Source organism: Pagrus pagrus (assembly GCF_965226575.1).
Source record: "Pagrus pagrus genome assembly, chromosome: 13".
NCBI classification, from domain to species: domain Eukaryota; kingdom Metazoa; phylum Chordata; class Actinopteri; order Spariformes; family Sparidae; genus Pagrus; species Pagrus pagrus.
This window is the reverse complement of record NC_140197.1, coordinates 25,776,665-25,798,054: the sequence shown is the minus strand read 5'-3', so window position 1 is coordinate 25,798,054 and position 21,390 is coordinate 25,776,665. Positions and strand designations below refer to the sequence as shown.

Here is a 21,390-nt window from a genome sequence, read left to right as displayed (position 1 = left end):
CATAAATCTGCATACAATTAATTAGAGTTTTTTATAGTATTATTATGTTTTTCAAAGGTTCCTTCCTTTTCTGCACTTTCCTTCCTCTTTTGTGTGGAGAATTTCGGAGGCTTCAGCCGAAATTATTCATGACAACTCTGATTGGCTTCAGGGTGCAAACTCGAGAGGTTAATCTAACTGCTTAGCATGGAGTCCAAATCAGAGGGAGCTCGATCAAATCCATCAGAAGAGGAATCTTGAAAGTTAATGAGATCAATGACATGCATCTCAGCATTTGTTCAGGGATGTTTTATCTTTCAGCAGGCTCAATACAAACATCTCTGTAGCAGCAGTTTATAGTATATTCCCTGTAATTTGGCCAGGAGATGTGAGCGGATGTCATCCTCAAATGCGCAGGTGAATCACTAAAGTCTATATGTTGTTGTTGTCCTGTTACAGACACTTGAATTAACTGCATGTATGTCACAGAGACTGGCATCAGGTTTGATTTGAACGCCGAACACACCACAAATGTAGGGATTACATGATTGTACACACTTACCAGACAGCATTAGCAGAAAACACGACTGCTTACTTTTACTCACGTCTAGAAAAGCAGAACAAATCTCAAATAAATACTTGAATTTGAAGTCTTTTGCCTTTTATTTCAGGGATCACAACGAAAATACTGACACAGAAAGAGCTGAAGTTCAACAAACAGTAAACCTTCATCAGTGTTGTAGCATCTGTCTTAAAATAGCTGTTATTTTTCTTCTCAGTTACAGTACTTTTTTTTTTTCCAGCAAATTTTCCCCCGTTGCCTGTGAACTTTTGTCAACAATGAGGAGATAGACTTCACTGCAGAATAACTGACAGGCTGGTTTTATTATTCATTTGACATTTTGCTGCAACTTCATGTTGAGAGCTCGTTTTAGCATTAAAGCCGGTGGTTCGCTTTTTGAGCGGAGACGATGAATAAATAAGCAATCGAGACAATGAATATTCAAGCTATGTCATTAATGTAGGTCCGGTGCGGTTAAATGACGGGAAGGAAATGGGATGATTGCTGGTTAATGACTCGGTTAATGAATTAACGCTGGTTGCCTGGTGATGAATTTATATGCCAGGTATGTTTTATAGAAACTCTGATTTTTTACATATATCTTTTTAAAGAAATGGCACTTGTGATCCGAATGACCCAACCAAAAACCCAGCATGACGTGAAACTCTTTATATGATTATATTTTAATTTCTGGGTTGTATATTATTCTATTATAATTCTGTCAGTGTATACATCTCAATAAACTATTCATTTAAACATTTTTTGTCAAAGATACCCTCATTTATATTCATCTCCAGAGGTAGCCATTTTAAAAACAGCTCTGTTTCTGTATGGCACTCTCAATCCCATTTAAAGTCTTGTCCAACGGTTTCATAGAATTTGATATTAAATGGCCTATAAAACTCCTGCAGCTGCTCTATGACCTCCTGTTCGATCTGTACGTGAGTCCTGCCCTTGGATTTGCCGAGGCAGCGCGGCTGGCTGCTGCTCTCCGGCTTCTTCAGACAGGGGAAGCCTTTGGTTCGATTAAAGTAGAAGTGCTTGTCCGTGATTATTCGTTTCAGTCCCAAAAAGTCCTGAACGCGGCCCATTTCCCCTGCCGGATCCGTGATCAGCCGCTCCCCGCTCACAAAGTGCATCTGCGACAGGCGAAAGTACTGCAGCCAGTTCTCCAGGTGCAGAATATACATCCCGATCCGTATGGCGTTCCAGGAAGAGTCGACGAGGCCCAGGCTTTTGTTCTTAAAGGCCAGCTCTTCAAACGTAGGGATGTCGGGCTTCTTGGAAAGAGTCTGTGTGTAGTCGGAGATTGCTCTTGTGACCGGGTTACGCACCACAACAATCAGCTTGGTCTTGTGGGACATGCTGGAGATCCGTCTGGGTGCCTCCCTGGTGACAAAGTAGCTGGGAGTCTTCTCTAATGTGATCTGGCTGTCGAGCGTCCGTGGCATTAATCCCCTTGGGAGAGAGACAAGAGAATAAAACACACATGGATGAGTCAGCAGCAGTTGTTATTCGCCTGTCCAGGAGCATTTCCACATCCCTGTTTTCTAGATGAGTTTAGGAAAGCAAACATGAGTCCGTACTTGTATCACAAATACAAAGTATGAAAAACATTAACTCTAACAGCAACAAAACAACACGAGATAAAAATCTACGTTATTACTTATCACAGAAGCAAACAGTACAGGTTTGATATTTCAGAATAGAAGGCGAACTGCAAGTGAAGTATGTGGTATTCAGCAGTAGAAACATATTCTCATCAGTTACTTAAGTAAAAGTGTCAGTTTATCAGCTTTAGATGGTCGGGAAATAACGTCCAGGGACCAGTCAGCGGACCCTCGTCTTTATGGTACCAATAATCAACGCGTAATGCTTTGAAATGTTCGCTCATCGGGTAGATTTTGGCACCAAAAGGTACTCGGAGCATGCTTTGTGTTAAAATGAGCTAACTTAAGGTTACGTGTATGACAAAAGTTAAACACGTTTCATAAGTTAGCTGGCAGAGTTGAAATAAGTCAACACTGACTGAGACACGAACATCAGTCTTCTGGGTCGAGGTCCTGTGTTTGTTGACCCATCCATCAGCCCCAGCCTCCTCCTTACGCTGACTTTCCCGCTCTTTATGCTACGTCACTTGACTATTTTTTTTTCTATGACATTTGCAGCCAAAATCAAATGTGTAAACCTAAAAAAAAAAGCAAAAAATGTGTTGTGATAAAACGTGAAATATTTAAGACTCTTGGTTTGTTATAGTACAGAGTATTCTGTGAGACCAGGCTGCTGATAAAAGTGGCAATAAAAGTAACTATTTTATCAACTGTTGGAGAGTTTTATGTACTGAATAGCAATTTAGGATATTTCATATGCTCATTATACATTTTTTATCTTCATTTGCAAAGCAACTAGTAACTTTAGCTGCCAAAGAAAACTACTGCAGTAAAAGGCACAATATCTGCCTCTGAGTTGCAGTGGAGTGGAAGTATGAAGTAGCAGAAACTGGAAATAAACATGTACAGCAAGTACCTCATACCACAAAATGTCCTTCGTTACTCTGCACCACTGGCAAAAAAAGCAAGGCGACAAAATACTGGTTATGTAACAAACAGTGTCAGATATCTTGGCAGCTGCATGATATTTCAGAGATCTTAGAAGGCAGTGTTATTTCAATATTCCAGCTAACACCTAGTGTCAAATAACAGAGGACAATACCCAAATAAACACAATATATTTGTTAGATATTCGCTGGTGACAGGACAGCTTGTACAGTCAAAACATGCATCATGATAATCATCACCAAGCTGCCAAGATAATGGCTCTGCAAACTACAGGCAAATGTTTCTATTTGTCACGCGAGTTTTCCTTTCCCACTGTAATACGTCATTCTGCTTCGGCGCTTTGGTTCAATAAAAAGCTGATTAATGAGCGGATGTTGGCTGTTGAGACCGAACAATGCCTCGACCTGAATTCAGAGATCATCCGCGCTTTGCTCGCCGTTTCTTTGAAATAGAAAAAAAGGACCCTGCCGTCGCATTAGCACAATAACTCAGCAGTTTGGCGAGAATAATTACAATATAGCGCTATTCAACTCGGCTTTTACTTTTATGATTACAGAAGATGGAGTGCCTGAATTTCTCTATTTCACAGCATGAGAATGAGTTTCTGGTTTCAGGTAGGTTAGCACACAGTTCTGATGATTAAATACCACACTTTCTCTATTATTACTGGGGGAAGGCTTCGATTAAAACCTAACCTTTCTCAAAGTTTTCTCTCTCAAGGTAGGGGTAGCCATAGGTTACCTCTGAAGCCTTGGAAATATTGATCCATTTAGCTTTATTTATGAATCCTGAGTTGTTGGCTTGGGTGCCTCAGGGCCACTAGGCAACTATTAATCTTGTATGAGAACAGCACCTTTTCAAGCAAACAGCTTTGCTACACACTAACAAACTTGCAGCCTTTTTTCCAGGGAGGTGCAGAATCGGAGCAGATCTTTGGCCGTGTGCCGAGGAAGCCGTCTTTGTTATCTGACTTGTCAATTCCACGCGTTTTCACCATCCTCAGAGATGAACACGGTGGAGATGAGAGGATCTTGTATGTGCGGGTTCAAGACTGCGACCTGTCATATCACAAAACAGGGCTGACAGTGTGAACACTTGCAGTGAAAGGTCACAGATTGTTTCTATATACAGCACTATTCTGCAGACGGTAGGCGTTGTGGGAAATAAAGCATTCGTTAAAAAGAGAATTATGTTAAATCAAGAAGTCTCACACTGAAGCGTTTCACTCACAATGGTTGTTTGTGTTTGTTTGCAGAATACAAAAGTCCAAGTGAGCCTGTCCATCACAGGAAGTTGGAACATGTGCCAACTTACCTTGAGTTATTGATTTTTAGTCCTGCTCTGTTTGTTTACTCCCAGGGAGTCTCGGCACTGGAAAACTTACATGACTGTTACAACACGGAGGGGGCTGATAGAGACGAGATGGAGGAAGGGATAAAACCTCTGAAAGGCCGAAGCACCCTAAGTTAGAAAGCCAAGGGCAGTAATTTGAGATAAATTATGAAAGTAAAAAGACGAGTTAATAAAAACATTGAGGTGTTATTTCTCCTACAACAGACACTCTGCATAGACATATTTCTCCCAGGTTTCCGTCTGAAGTGGAAAATCTACTCGCATTTGGACCTTCGGACTTGCATCCACAGGAAAAGTAAAAATGGGGAGAAGCCATGCTGAAAGGGTGAAATCATGGATACAGCGACAGGGTCAACGGGGTCATTCACTTGCTTGTGCCTTCCAAAACAAATCAAGTCAGTTTTATGATGTGACAAAACTAAAGTTAAGGTTTTAATACAGTTTCGGCACAGAAATGACTCAGTTAGGTTCAGGAAAGGAGGAGCATTGTTCGGCTTAAAGTAAATACTTGGTTATGGTCATCAAGCTTACAGCAGTAAAAATTAAGAATGAGTTAGTCAAGATTAAAAGAAACCAACAGTGACTGTTGGTGAGAAATGGAAAATCTGCAGTCTATGACCATTAATTTGGTCATTTTTCTTATATGCAATCCCTCAAGTGCTTCTCTCACTCTGGGACACGCCATGCTGCGACCTAACTAATGTGCAAATACTCACAACGCTGATTGGATTAAGATAAAGAGGAGGTATCCGTATTTGTCGGCTGCTCATTCAAAGAACTGTTTAACCTCGCTGTAACTGCAGCCAATAAGAACGAGGTGTGATCCAGCGATCAAAAGGATGTCCAACCTTTTCTTCAGTCATTTGTAAAATATGCTTTCATGTGGAGCAGCAGGAGCAGTGTGGACCAACCATGTCCAGGACACGAGCTAATGAGGAACACCAGGCCTCTAATAACTATACATGTTTTGATCTAGCATTTTGTAGTTTGGGCTCAAATTAGCATTCACATTACAATCCAGCGATGCTAAAGATGATGAGCGGATATTTACGGTTTCTGATAAATTGTTTTCTTTGCTCGGTCGCAGAGATGGCAGCAGCAGCAGCAGCAGCAGCCGCAGCAGCAGCAGCGGCAGCCTCATTTTCAGTTCTTTATTGAGATAGCAGAAATAAAAACCAGGAGGGGAACATGTGATACCTGAGGCAGGTGTCTGAACCGACCATCAGGATTTTTTTCTCTCCCCATGCCCTCAAGAAAGTGCAGCACTACACACAGCATCTGAAATTAGAAGATAAAATCGAGGGTTTTCATGGGAGTGGGTCCTCGTGTGCTTTTACTAAAAGCTGCTCAGTCCTTGCTCTGTGATAATTATTTGCAGATTAAAAAAAACAAAAAAACACATGCTCGTAATTTCAATCGAAGTGCTTTGAGGGTGATCACTAATGTTTCTGAAACCTTAGCATCTTTATCAGCATGCAGAAACTAACCTGAAGATGCACTTTAATGGGAACGTCTTGCATTGCGGGAGCGACACGTGTGAATACACACACACACTTTGATTAACTGACATTTGAGTGAAGTGCTCTGATTGATTACCGCCTTCTCACTCAGAGTTAACACTGAATTCTTCAGCATAATTTACAGTCTTTTCCCCATTTCTTGGTGAAACTTTAAGTCAGGAAGCATTACGGGCTCAGCTGTGACATTTTAATCACTCTGGGAAAATGAACTCAGGTGTGGAAGATCTCCTCAATGCTGTAAATGAGACATGGTCAAATAGGAGAAAGTGGTTGAAAGCTAATTTGCTCTGGATGCCTCAGCGCTGCATTTGATGCTGTAATTACACAGTTCTTATTAGTCATTTCTGTAATATTTCTGTATTTCTGTATTAAGGGATGTTTGGATTCTACATTGACTTTTAATTTATTATTATAATTGGCTTTTATAATGTTTTTTTTTTTTAAATTCAATATTCCTAAATAGGTCACATGGTAGAAAGGGGTGTGGATGGTTAATATTAACACTCCCAGCATTATTAACCCTCAAGCAGGCTTTCTGTGTTGATTATTTTACTGTCTACACCCTGATGTAACTGAAAGCTCTGAGATAAAATATATATATATGTGATATAAAGCAACAGAATCTGTTAAAACAAATGAAGCACATTGCTCCATCTGTTTAAACACAGAGGAGGGACATCACAGGAAGCCACAGAAAATAGCTGTAAGGCAACCACTAATGGGGATGTGTGCGGCGTTTCCTTTAATTTTGAACCTTTTGATTTGGGTCCCTTCATAATAGGGGACTTTTACAGTATATTACAGTGTGTGTAACAGTTTGTGTTGTAGCCTAATGTAAGAAGCAAACACGAGAATTAAACAGAATTTTTTACAAGCTGCTTCGGCGTCGTCGCATGGCTTTTTAACTGCAGTTTGAGCTGTGAAGTACGACATAAACGAGCCACTTTGTCGATTGTAACTACACTTTAACTATTCTAATAGGATTTGATTATAAGTGACCATATGAAGAGAGAAAGAAAACACAAAAAAAACACCAAGCATCCTTCCTTCAGGTTGTTAGGGTCAACAATGGAAAGCAAGTCGTTTTTGCCACTCATTAATGAGCCATGCCATGTGCTGAAAGCTGGTCTGCGTATTGTAGTGACCCTGACAGAACCTGCTGGCTATCTCGCTCAACCATTTATCTTTGTTGGTGCAGTGGAGGCAGGAGGTCTGGAGTTCACACTTAGTTCCCTCTGGACGCTGCTGTATCATTATGGTCGAATGAGCCACAAACATGAATGTCTTTATTGCGAAGTATCAAGGACTCCCCATTAAAACCCAGATTCTCCTGAAGCTCCACTGGGAGAACGTGCCACACTTTCTACAGCAGCGGAGCCAACGCAGGACAACAATTAGCTATTATGGGCCAATCAGGAGTAAAGCTTAAGGCAACAGCAGCCATATTGTTCCTCTGAAAATGAAAGTATTCAAAAGGAACTCATCAGCAATGGATTTATAACTGTAAATGAATCTCTAATGATTTCTATGACTCTTGCCAGCCAGTGAATATCTATAAATTGCCCAGTAGTTCTACCCAGGCTTCGACTTCCCTTGGGGCCAATAAGGTGCAGTCATTTTCTGCGGTGTTCAGCAAACCAAACATTTGAGTCTTTTGAATGTACTAGAGGACTGCATTTGGATCGAGATCCAGCGGGACCTAATGTAAATCTTGCAGGAGCGAGCGGTTTATACTCTGGGTTTAGCCGGCACTGACCCGGAGGATGGAGAAGATCAAAGCAGGTCATTACCAGACAAAAGCTAAGCAGGGCGAGTCGAACATTGGGACAAATGTCTCAGTTGTTACTGACAATGAGGTTATATATTAGAGCGTAATTACATTGCCAGGAAGAAAGGAAAATGTTTTCATCAAAATTGTGATGCTTTAATCGAGTGACTCTGTGTGTCTGTGGTTTTTTGATTGTTTACTTGTGATTTGAGTGCTTTTATCATTTATTGTTTTAGATGTGGCCCACTGTTATATAATTCTGTCATCTTACTTCCAAAACACGTAGCGCTAAATTCAATATTATTGACCAGGTTTGGTCATCGCTTATACAGAAGCAGCTTCTAGAAGCACTCACAGTATTCCTCTTCTTCAAACACAGGTATCAGTTCACAAATAAACAGACTGAGCCACAACAAAAACAAAAAACACACTTTTTCCAGTGACAGCAGAATCCAAAAGATTACCAATTAAAACCTCTCCGACACACAAAAATAGGGTATTAATAGCTATTCGGTGCAGGGCTGTTGTATTACATTACAGACTGCAGGCTGAGCCACCCTCTGTATGTGACACTGCGTCTATATGCATTTAAAAGCTGCAAATTGCTGCATCACCTACCGTACGTGCATGATTATTTCACAGTGTGAAGACGAGGCAACGAAGCGAGGCGGTGCACCGCTCAGCGCCAGACGAGTGTGTCTACTTGGACAAGTTAAACTTCTAAAGAGCAACGCAGGTTCATCAGGGATGCAGACCATCAGAACAAGTAAAGGTCAGCTTTGAATCATCTCCTTGTGAACGATCAATGAACTCAGAATTTATTACTGTCATTTCACCGTGGTTTGAGCTTATTGTCAGTTCAAGCCGAGGTCTCAGTTAATGTTTGCAGCACATATATAAAATTGTCAAAGCTTCGCATACAAAATGCAAGTCCCTTACAAAATAACAAACAAAGCAAGGGAATTAGTAAATATATCTCAATATTTATGTCCACTAACATTCTGGGGAACGCAGACCAACATGAAATGAAATTATACACAAAAATTGTCGGCATCGAATGCGAATCACCTTCTTCGCTATCACTCGTAATTAACAAGGTATATTGTGGCAACACACTTTGAATAGAAGAGTTTAATGAGTGGGAGGCTTTCAGGCAAATACCGATCTGATTGGGATTTAACTTCGAAACCATTAATCACAATGTGAAGTTTCTGCAGGGGCAGGGACAGAGAGATTTAGAGAATGGCCTTTACCTCCCGCCGGACAACAAACATTTATCATTACAAAGACTAATAATGAACCCTGCCCATTAAACAATATGCAGGCACACGGCTGACCACGGAGAGGCCCGAATCAAAGTATCCATTACATGCTGTGTTCGCTCGGTCTCTGGAGTAATTCAACAACAAAACGGTTACTCAGTAAATTATCAGAAAAGGTCTTCTGGGCTCTTACTGCCTGTGTGTTATCACAGTGAACAGCATGCAGAGTAATGATGGTTCCAGTCCTTGGTGATACATTAAAAGATTTGGTTTGGAAACAAAACGTTGATATTTTCCAGAAGAAATAGTTCAAAGCTTTTATCAGAGGTGCTGCAAAGTCAGATAATATCCAGCACACAAACATAAATTAATTTAAATTGCAGCTTTATGTTTATGTTGGTATCTTCAGACTGGATTATAGCTTCACAAAAACAAGTAACGGCAGAGAAAAACAAAGGAGAACAGCAGGGTCATACTGGATACACAAAAAGTATAATTAAAATATGCAAAGTTGTAGTACTTTCCTAAGCTATTATACAACACAATTGTTTCAGCAGCGACAACACAGCATGCACATGAGTTTGTTTGGCTTTTTGGTTTACTTATCTCCTGTTTTATTTTGTAGTTACATCTTATACTTCCTGTCTTTGTCTCTTTCCTGCCTTTTTTTGTTTCATTTGTTAATCATTACGCATCATTTTGCTTTTGTGTCCTCACAAAAAAATCACCCCAATTATTGTACACTGTATTTTTTCAAATGGCAATATATATGCCACCGAAAATCCCCATTTGAAATGCTGCCTCAAGGGTTTTCAGATCTTTTTATTTTCTTTTTCCAAACTTTCTTCCCATATTTTCAAAACCAACTTGGGGGAAATCGTGTTTCATACAAACCATTTGTCCTGAAATGTCCTGAAAAGCCAATACCCCACACACCGACGTGCTTCCCTGCCGTCGAAACCCATTAACAGTCGGTATTACTCAGGTAGGCTGTGCAGAGAAAATGTTCTTATGCTGCGTGATTCTCATAATGTCTGTGCCACAGCACTTCCTAAAAATGGCATCTTCCTCTGTCCTGATATGACAGCATAGATCCAGTCTCCACTGGAGAGGCTGCTCCATTATTAAAGTATCACTCACTTAGATTACAGCTGTGATGACATCTGATCATTAATCACCAGCAACACAGTTCTGCCGCCTTGAGAGTCGATTAAGAGTTAACAAAGAGCAGTCCACACGAATGCAGCAATCCTGCGGCCAATTCGCCGAGGTGAGGAACAGAGGTGAATAACAATCCCGGGCTCGGAGAATCAAGCATCTATTTTTCTAATTTAATTGAAGACAAATTGGGTGAAAATAGCAGAGTGACTGAGCCAGATGTCTCGCAGTGGAGGATCCTCTTAACACCAGGCCTGTCCTCAGCCACATAATAGAATCATAAACAGATTCATAGCAGGACAATACAGTCCTGCAATACCGCTAAAAGGAAATCGCATAATGTATTTGACCTTGAACCGAAACCTATTTAATCGCTGTCATTTCAGCACTAGGCTCTTGTTTTCCTCGAAATAACAATTATTCATGGTTCATTCTGCAGGGGGAAATGACTGACACTTGCTCTCCTTGAACAATAACACGTTGAATCGAGCTGAGCTACGAGCTGTCACATTAACATGTGGCGCGGGAAAGTGTCCGCGGACGCTGAAATGAAGACACTCAGACGGACGGGAAAGCCTTTGAAATCCTATAACGCACATTCTCAGATGAGGCTTACTGCTTATTTTGTCCATTTTGTGCATTTTTTGACGAATGTGCAGCTGTTGGGCTGCTGTTTCAACACATAAAATCAAGTCTGTAAAGGCTTTTTGTAATCCTATCATCTTTGTGGCAGCTATGATAAAAAATGTTTGATAATCTTACAAGTTCACTCAATCTGCCCATCACTGTTTAAGACATTCACAATGTCACAATGCTATAATCATGAAGGGCATTTTATGTTCTGCCTCCACACACGCCCCCTCTGTTAATCACCTATTTGTGCAGTTTAACAGCAGCGCCTTAACTGACGTTCATGGAGATCTCTTGAATTTTCATCAACATTGGAGCTCTTAGAAGTTCTGTCTGAGTTTACAGTGTAGCCTCCAGCAATGTGACAGTCAAGGATATTTATAAATGGAGCGCCGACAGTCCACAAACCTTTAGTGGTTTATCTCTTTACTCAGATGGTGGGAAAGTACAAAAGGGCCCACAGAGGGGGAGACACAGGAGGGAAAGCTCAGGCAGGATTTGATCCCTGGTCAGTCGGGATGGGGGGGAAGTTAACAAGCTGACAATCTCTAAGTGTTAGCTAAGGATTGCTGGGCTGGATATTTCCATACTGATATGATGTTTCCAGACTGATAGAGACATTTTGATTCACTATTTTCATGACACAGGAAGTGACAAATCAGATAGCTGTCGACAATCATTTATTTTGCACGACCGATGGCAAATAAATCACTAATGACATCATTATAAATCCTGTTTCCTGAAGATGTCCATATGCTATTAAATGGGTTGCCATATATGCACTGGAGAAGTACAATAAATGCCACTGCAATTATACTCACTGATTTTATATCCATGTCCATAGAAAAATGCCTTTTCACTGCAGTCTACACTGCACACGTCTGTAACCATGGCACAGGCTCTGTGGCAACTGTGTGACCTTAAAATGTAAATGTACTGCTAAACTGACAACTCGCGTTCCCTGTCGCTCTCTTTCTCACCCGCTCAGCCACACACTTGTTACGGCACTTACCCTTTATTTTTTCGCCGTTTCATCGTCACTTGAACTGCAACTGTAGCAAGTACAGTGACTCACTATAACTCTCATATTTTAAGACGCTACAAATTATATCCAGCCGTGGCAAAGCCTCACAAGTCAGCACGGACGTACAGAGAGTGGTTGCAATTGAGATGATACACCATCTTGTCTAGTCACGTTGGGGCAAACTTGCAGGTTTTTCAGATCGTCGCAGGGCTGCGTCAGACTCGAGTCGGGGTTGGACATAAAAAAATATAACGCCTGTCTGGCTGAAATGTTACCATGATAATGTTAATTATTCTACTGGAGAATAGTCGGCTGGTTACACGCACGTCACGTAGGTGCAATGGCAAAGTGGCATGGAGTAAGTGTGCAGGTGTAACCCTCTTTTTAATTACTCTATCGTTGAGATGAGTGGATACTGCAGTGAAATTAATTGCGTTTTTTTGCAAATAGTTCATAGTATAATAGTTTAGTACAAACATTTTTCAACTTTGCAAATCAGTAGTATATAAATGTAATTTTGTGAGTGTCACTTACTTTACAAAAATGTGCAAGTTTGGTCTATAAATACTACATTTCTAAAAAGAAAAGAAAAACAGAAAGCAGCAGGGATGCACACACACACACACACACACACACACACACACACACACACACACACACACACACACACACACAGAAAATGCTCCACTGTACTTCTAGTTTTCAAAAACATAAAGAGTCTGCAGCCATCTGCGAGGCTGTGGGCACGGTGGTTCTTTGAGCTAAATGCTAATATGTTTAAAACATGACAATGTGGTGGATGTGGTGGGAAGCAGCCTGGGAACGAGAAATGGATCCCACATCTCACAAATTCTTCACTAATGATTTTTAAAAAAGCCTCTTCAGGGATAAAGCAGCTGCAATTCATTTTTTTCTTTTAATCAACCTTTTTTTCATTTCATTATTGAAACTTTTAAGTTGTATAAAGGGGCCCGGGTGTCCAGGGGTTTACTGACACACACGGCCCTGATGCAGTTAACCTGGTTGAGCAGAGACTTATGATAGTCACACGACGAGCTTTCAGAATGTGGAAACTTCCCTCTTTCAGAAAGGACACGGGGCCGGACAGACCAGAGTTTCTGGCTGACAATCTGTTTGGATGAGGTCTGCAGTGAGTCAAGGCGGAAATCAAATTGACCAGAGTGTGCCCTTCCCCACCTCTCTAAACCCTTCGCAAAAAAGGGCGTCGTCACACCCTGACTGGCTGCGAAGGGAATGCCTCTAAGCTCTCACTGGTTAATTAGGAGCCAGTCAGTCCAGAGGGAGCTTGACATCCACCTTAAAAGAAAGCAAATCCCAAATATCGGGCCTGCTACAAACATACTGATGCAAAGCTGTTATACTGTATGTTTGCCATGTTGATCATATTAGTTTAGCATGTTAGCATGCTGGTCAGAATCAGCTGCTGGAGGTGTCATTAGAAGGTTTGTATTTGGTCATAAAACAAAGCATTGGAAGGATTTCAAATCTGACAATCTGCAGAAAATTAATGCACCAGTTTTTCTTTTCTTCACTCAAACCACACCTGTGATACATGGTCTAGACACCATGAATGGCAATCCATCTAATAGCTGTTGAGATATTTTAGTCTGGAGAAAACCGGCTCTATAGGTTTTTAATTAATCCGATTTAGCATGTGATTGGTCCATAATGTATGCATGATTACATTATTTCCTGAATTAATTCATCAAAGTAATAAAAGCACCATCTCTCTGTGTTTCAGACCGGTCTCACAGGGGAAACGTCTCAAAAAGAGTTGTTTGGTAATTAATGTTAACCACCACATGTCTCTGAGCTGCACTGAAATGAAGACAGCTCATTAATAATGCAGAGTTACGCCTTACCATCCCTCGCTGTATAATGTGCAGTTTTCTGTGTTAAATGAGAACCATCTAACTTTCTGTCCTCATCAACCTTTCTGATGATACTGTTCCAGAGCTCCCTGCCTCCCCGAGCCAATTAATGTGGACCTGGAGAATATTTGTAGCTGCAGCCTCTCATACAATTTCACCCCTTCTCAGGGAATATACTGACTCCTTCTGACTCCTGTGAAATCAATAGAGCTGAGATGCCCTTTTAAGTCTTGATGGTGTACGGCGACGTGTTTTTGTTTGATCTTTATGATTCTGCGGAGGACGGGAAAAAGTGGCGAGAGAAGTGCGAGGAAATTGGCGGCGGTGAAATGTCTGATTTATCAGGTCCTGTATGGCTACGTGAGCGCAGTCACACAAAATAAATGAGGCCACGTGTGTGTTCTGTTTCACGAGAACACGGCACCATTTTTCTTCCGAGGCGAAATGATCCGTCACGCGCTTAATGTAACAGGACAGACTGTGCAGAACAGCTGGCCGGTACACTGAAACTGACGGGAGTTAATTTGGTGTCAAATGTTGTATGTTTCTGTCTGTTCAACAGATATTAGCTGCTGAGAAGAAGTGGAAATAAAAACAAAATGAAATGAGTTTCAAGTGTTTTTACAGGGAGATTATGGACTTTGTGTTGAATTTTTTGTAATTACTAATAAATGAATCAATGGCAATTCTAATAACCCTTTATCAAGGCCGTGATGCTCATTATGAGCTAGAGGTTAAAACTGTTGGACGGATTAAACACATAGAAGATAAGTTTGCTACTAAGTGGACTATGGTTAACAAACGGCGGTTAACAAACTCACAACAACACCAGTGTTACGGATTATATTCATCAATGACGCTTAATATAAGTAGATACCTGTAATAAATTACTGCCAACACAAACCTACTCCTGCAGCTTCATATTAAAAGCATTACACTGGTGAGGCTGCCTTTTATTATGAAGTACGCTAGTCACAGGAAGTGGAGTATGTATGTCAGTGAGTTCAGCACGAGTCCGCTGGATATAGACTGTTTATGTGAATCTGCCACGGCTGATTAATCCAGTCATTCTCCTCCCTTCAGCTATCTGCGTGTTAGCAACAAGCAACAGCCTCCAAGATGGCAGCCAACACATTGAAAATGACAAATTACCCTCGCCCTAATCTGGTCACACTACAAAAGTAAACAAGCTAGCAGTCGTTACCTTTTTCCTTTGCAGGGATTTAGCTATTTTAATGTCAGCTTGCCTACCCATGTGCAAAAGTTCCCCCTGAAGTTATTTTGCAGGAACACTGTCGCTGCATCCTTGGTTTTGCACCAGCCAAGATGATTGTGATTGATTGAAAGAAATACAAACAAGCCAGAGCATTTTGGTTTTTTTTTACTCCTATACCGAACTGATAATGGGTGCAGCCAGACCTTTCTCCAGCACTGACACAGCCCTGTGGAGCTCTGGTTACGCAAGACTAACAGTGTCCACATTAGAAAAGCAAGGCTACATCCTCTGGGGAGCAAGAATATGCTCATTTAGATCAAGGTTCTTTATGCAGCACATGCACAGAGTGTACAATGTGCAGTGATATTGCAGATCTGAGCTACAGTTCATGTCTCACTTATGTACAGTATGCGTTTCTAGAATGAGTGAAGGTTTAATTGTCTTATACATTAATGATTTGATTTGATTACAGCCTGTAGTTTGGATGGTAAGTTTAATGACCAAAGATCTTTGATCTAAAAGTTGTCTGGATTGATTAATTGAATTGAGATAACTGACATTTTATTATGAATGAATCTGACTGTAATTTGCAGCTCATTGACAGGAAGACCGATAGTCCAGCTGATAACTTGCAAAGTGCAAAGCGGAGCGACGCGTACAGAATGTACAAGCACTTTGTTACTTGCTATAGAGACAAATGTGACAGTTAATCAAAATGGAAAGATACTTTATGCGACGTGCTGCCAAAAAGCCAAACAGTGTGACAGTTAATCACTGAGGGCCAGTCCAACACAATGAACATCACTCAGTCACTCATCAAGTTGAATAACAGCAGATTCAGCCTGAATCTAACCAGCCTTTGTGTCCATTGTATCTGTAGCGTATTTATCTGGAATCTAAGAATCGTCCGCTAACAACAAGCATGAAATATTCCAGTTTTATTATTCTCCACAAGTGGCATCATACCAGTGAGGGACCTCCATTGATCTTTGCTCAAATTTAGAGTGACATAGAAAAAACAAGACTGAACTCGTGTAAACCCCAAACCTCTGGCGTAACTTTTCTTTCTGTTGAAGTAAACTGAGGCTCTTGCATAAAAGTGGGCTGTCTACGCAGTAGAATTTTTTTGAAATTGGTGCTACATGACCAGAGAAAACAGAGAAAAAGGGATGTGGTTCCAACAACCGGAATAAGCTGTGCCGCTCCGGACCTGTAGAAGCCATTTCCCTGTTGGATTATTATCAGCAGTAGTTATTTGGTGTATTGTATTTGTTGCACTAATGGTTGAAGCACGAGTTTAAGATAAAGGGTGAAGGTGTGTCAATGTCGGGTGAAGCACCAGCGAAGAAGGGAACGACGATAGACCAGGTACGCTCGCTCTGATCTGGAAAATAAATTAACACAAAAACATTGACGCTTGCCTGGACAATGGACTTCTTATTTGCCCGAGTGCAACCTAACTGAACCGGTGCACCAGTGGCCTTTATAGAAAGAAACCTTCATATTTTTGACAAATAGCCACTTCAGGATCACTAAACACTCTCGCTGACGGGTGAAGCGAGTTGGGCGGTGCTTGATTTTGGCTAATAGTCCGTTTTGACACAGTCTGGTGGCCACCTGGTAACAAGCAATATTGCTAAACACTACACTGTACACTAAAATATGGTCTTCAAAACCTTTTTGGCGAGAAATGGACAATGAACAGAATGGTGGCTCATTTTCGATCAGCACTGCTCACACGGGTACGGTTTTTCATCCTCTACTTTCACAATACAGGAAACAATATGGCGGCCACTTCTGGTTAACAAACTTCAATACAGCAAAATATGTTACTGAAAACATTTCAGGCGAGAAATAAGCAGTGTGGTAACAGAATCTTGGTTTATAGTTTATCAGCGCTGCCTGGTTTAGAAGGTTTGATCAGAGTTTGGTGAGACGACCCTGACTGGATCCAAGAGAAAGAGCGAGGGGGCGTCTCTCTCGATCTCTTGACCTGCCTACACTCTTTGTGTCCCTGGATGCACGCATACAAAAATGTGGAAATACAATCAGGAGTTGATACAACAGCCTCAAAATCCTCATGATGATGTCTTTTTCATTATTCAGAGGACTTTTTTTGCCAGCAGGATAGTGGGGGGCTCTGGGTTGTTCCTTTGCACATACTACCAACGTTGTAGTGATCAAAAGATCCCCAGATCGTCAAATAATGACACTTTGGGTTGGCAGCTCTGGTCGAACACCAACCCTCGAGTCAACGATCAACTATCTTTCTCCAAGAAGCTATATTGTGTCGCTTAAGCTGCATTCAGATGGTATATATGAGGGTTTTGGGATTAATGTTTGGGGCAGGACATGTTGTTGTGATGATGTCTGATCTCTTCTCTCAGATAGAAAAATCCATCACAGCTCTGTTTTTCTGCATGAACACTCTGCAGTGTTCAGATGTTGAACTGGTGTGTTGGTTATTTATAAAGAAAGGCCTGTGAGTGTGGATTACACTGTGCCTACATTTGACCTTTTGACAACTGGCCACATGTTGACTGTCTTCAAATGATGAGGCTGCTGAAGTATTTAACAGCTTGGCAGACTTCAACTTCTACAAAGCATTGTTTCTATAAAGTAGAAAACCTTTAGCTAGTTTTACTTTAGTGTTTAAAAAGCAAAAGGCTCCTTCCTGTGCATGCAAATAAAACAGCATGGCAGTGTAAACTTGATGTTTAATACATAGAAAATGAAGATTAATATCAGAAAAAGAGACTTAATAAACATGCAGATTATAGAGCAAGTGTTTCCTTCTTAACTTTGGACCAGGGGACTCTGGAGTGATTTTGTGTCTTACATTAATGCATTTTTGTAGAATTATAGCCTCTGGTTCATTAATTCGGAGATGAAAAGGACCGATTCTCTTTTCAGGAGTACGGAGCAGCTTCTGAGATAACTCTATTGTAAAGCCAGCCTTTGTGTGCGCGACTGGATCGCCTTGCATCTGCTCGAGTACACTTCTTTCATGTTGACATTATCTACAATGCGTTTTCATTTTATTTCTGTACACTCTGAAATTAACTGTCAGACGGGACACGTTCCAGTTAAAACAAACTTATTTTTCCATGTGTAAGTCACAAATTTAAGAGAACGAACGAAAGCCCAACCTTCAGACTGTGTCTGTTCATAACATTTTCAGCTCTGCAGGACTTTTACTTTGAGAAACTGTTTATTTTACTAGTCTGAAATGAAGCCTGGGAGAGACGCCTTGAAAAAATCCTTCACTGCGGTGGCTATCTTTGCCTCAAGTCATGTACAAAAATTAGCTGGTATTGGTACAAGTCTTTAAAACAAGCACATCATGTAGTTACATCATTAATGGTTACTGAAGAAGCTGAAATCTGAGGCTGATGAAAGCCAACGTAGAACAAAAAACCAAACTGTGTGCGTGTCGAATGTGATCCGAGCAAACTGTCAGCTGAGGCATGATGGGCAGATCCTCATATACATGATAATTTGATGCTGCCTCTGCTGTTCGTTCCTGCAGTGCAGCCTGGGAACAGACTTTGTCACTTGTTCCATGTTCTTGGAAGCACTGCTCGGTGGTCTGCTCCTGCCACACTGCTGCAGGCAGACAGGACGCAACACAAACACCACCGAGCCGACTGTTTGCAGACTTGAATGAAACATTTTTTTTCTTTTTTAGTGATTGCATACTCGGTTTGGTGGCGATCGATTTATTTGTTGAGAGAAACCCTGAACTTTCTCCTTCAATTTAAAAACACCCAAACAGTCAGAAACAGCAAATATGTATTAGAGAGGCATCTGGGCTGTAGATTAGATCCAACAGGGCGAGTGACGGAGTGAGATAAGAGGCAGAGGTGGGTGGGAGGTGATGTTCTGGGCTCGGTGCCCCTTGTGAGCTCCCCCTTTTTTTCTCCATCAGCCAATGTGAGAACATTTTGTCTCCTGGTGCAGCCGGTTTGAATCTGGCTGTGTTCTGCAATGCATTTCTGCAGGTCTGATCCTACATCAGCCTCATGGAGCTGTCTGTTCAGCACCACAGAGCTCTGCAGAGTGAAAAGTAGATTCAAACTTGTGATCTCAGTGTTGGTGTGCTGCTGAGGTGTGTGCACAGGTGTGTTTGCATGTGTGTGTGGGGGGGAAATGGTGTCTCTGGGTGTGTTCACTCTGCAGCCAAGTGTCTCTTATATTGAATATGACAGAAAAATGCCTTAGACTATATAATCTAGCATTCATGCTTCTCAAAAAATGTGTAAATATTGAAGCGTCAGGACCTCACACATCACAGGACTCCCCTGCCCAGCAGAGCTGCATCACACTGGGTGGCAAGTGAAAACATCTGTGCAGGAATATAACACGAATCATACATCTATCTCTGAAAACTAGAGGTCTATAATTATTTAATGAGCGTCTCGTATGTTTCCTCACCTGTACCAGTCAAGCCCTCTGTCATAGTTTCTGTCGAAAAAGTGCGGCTCCGTTCCGAGAGCGCGCACATCTGGATGTATCCGGATGAACTCCAGCACCGCCCTGGTGCCTCCTTTCTTTACACCCACAATTAGCGCGTTAGGCAGCTTCTTATTCCCATATTTCTGCGCGACACTCATGTTTCTCAACTTCATGTCAGCCCAGTGGCTCCCAGTCGAGGCAGGGGCTTTACTTTGGTCGCGGGGATCACTCGACCCTCGCTGGGCAGCGGAGCCATCCAGAGCGGACCTGACTTCCAGCGACGCGCAATTGTCCGGTTTTCCAAGAAGTTTCTTCCCGCCTGCGTTCTTGCTCGGCGGGCATCTTTTCCCCTCATAACCCTGGTTTGTCATGATTGTGCTGCGACAAAAAAGAATACTATAGCATAGATAGGTGCAGGACAGTGACACGGTGAATATGAAGGCGAATCTGGCGCTGAATCTGTTCGCAGATGAGAGGAACCTATGTGCCATGTCTCCATGGGTTCAAAGTGCTGCATGATTTTCCATCGGAGTCCTCCTCCTCCTCTCTTGGTCCGCGGTCTGGCAACAATATAGGTTGTAAAGTCAGACAGACTGGCATATGAGGATAGGGGTGGCTTCTCGGAGGCATCAACTGCGCGTAAGTCGCGTTATTTCTTTTCATAGGCTGCTGAACTGTGCGAGAAAACTTGCGAGCGGAATAAGATTAGAGCGGCTCGGCGGAGACAAAATGGGTCGGTCCACAATCTAAGTTTCTCTTAAGTAGTTTCAAGTGAGTCATTTGGATCAATTACCGCTGCCACTGTCTTAAAACGAATCCCAGAGGAGTTGAGCGCCCATCTTTGTCCTCCTTCTCCTTTTTGTGTGTCGATTGTGAGAGGAGGGGGGGAAAAAAAGGAAAAAGTCCGACGCTCTCTCCGTGTCCCTAAAAGTCTCACCAGCGCTGCTCTGCTCGCCTCCGAGGGGATTTCGATGCTCATCCCACCTTCCCTTTCATAATGAAGTTGTGAAGATATGTGCACTTAGGCTACTGGTTATAAATATTTAATCATGTCTCTGACGTCATGCACATGATCATAATTCCATATGCATTTTGTCTTTTAAAGGAACATCCTGAATACTTTTGGTAACATCATATTTGGAGATTCAGAGGTGCAACATTTGGGTTCCTGAGTGTCATTTGTGTTGAAAATCATTGTGAGCATGATATCATCACTTCTGGACAGCAGTGTAGAAACATCATGTTGAATTTCAGAGGAATTTATGGTTTGAAAGCAGCTATAAACAGATTTGTAATCAATTTTTCTGCTGTGTTGCTGCGTGTTTGCTTTCCACATGAAACAGAATGATTCATCAAGGCAGCAGCTTCCCCTGCATGTGGAGTGTTTTCTCTAACACAAACCTGGGCACCGGCGGCCTTCGAAAAGTCAAGATCACACTTAATCCTCTGAGTTGCCGCTGTGTGAGCTGGATGCAGGAATGCAAAGCGTCGTGCTCATTCAATGTCACAGCTAAAGTTGGCTTCATTACGGCGGAGCGAACATCTTCTTCAACGTCTGGATCAACAGCAGCCGCGTGGTTTTTCATTTTTCTTCTGACACGTATACACCAAAAACATTCTTCACAATATTACAGTGTCTCGACTCAATTGCAAACCATCCAGCTTATGGAACCGAGTCTACGGTGGCCCTGAAGGTCAAAACACAGCATTACAGACAACACGGTGACATTTCACAAAACACTATTGCGTTACAGGAAATGCAACATGTTGAAATGTTCTTGTTTTTTTTGAAATGCTGCTTTTGTTTTGACCTTCAGGGCCACCGTATGAGTCTGACATTTCTGATAATACAAGCCACTTATTAAAACATCACAGTACCAAGAACAAGAAAAAAAAGATCACAGCAGGCAAGTTAAAATAACATTCAGATGTGTTTTTTTTCTATCTCTGCTCACCTCTGTCCTTACTGTCCCACATAATGGACAGTAACCATTCATGCATCATGCTGCCGGT

General features: G+C 41.7%; 1 protein-coding gene across 1 annotated transcript; it reads right to left on the bottom strand.

The window, feature by feature from the left end:
- Window positions 1-651: 651 nt before the first annotated feature.
- hs3st2 (heparan sulfate (glucosamine) 3-O-sulfotransferase 2) lies at window positions 652-20,325 on the bottom strand. The gene is made up of 2 exons (XM_084372638.1): window positions 19,357-20,325; window positions 652-1,999 (listed from the first exon to the last, which is right to left on the bottom strand). Exons 1-2 carry the CDS (start codon window positions 19,866-19,868, stop codon window positions 1,381-1,383), a joined length of 1,131 nt encoding a protein of 376 aa, XP_084228764.1. The 5' UTR covers window positions 19,869-20,325; the 3' UTR covers window positions 652-1,380.
- Window positions 20,326-21,390: the final 1,065 nt, after the last annotated feature.

Bases quoted from the DNA above. Each gene is read 5' to 3' on its own strand.
- hs3st2 (XM_084372638.1), bottom strand. From the start codon at position 19,868: ATGGCACATAGGTTCCTCTCATCTGCGAACAGATTCAGCGCCAGATTC. The intron at 2,000-19,356 runs GTGAGGAAACAT...CTCTCTCCCAAG, and splicing joins AGAGGGCTTGACTGGTACAG to GGGATTAATGCCACGGACGC.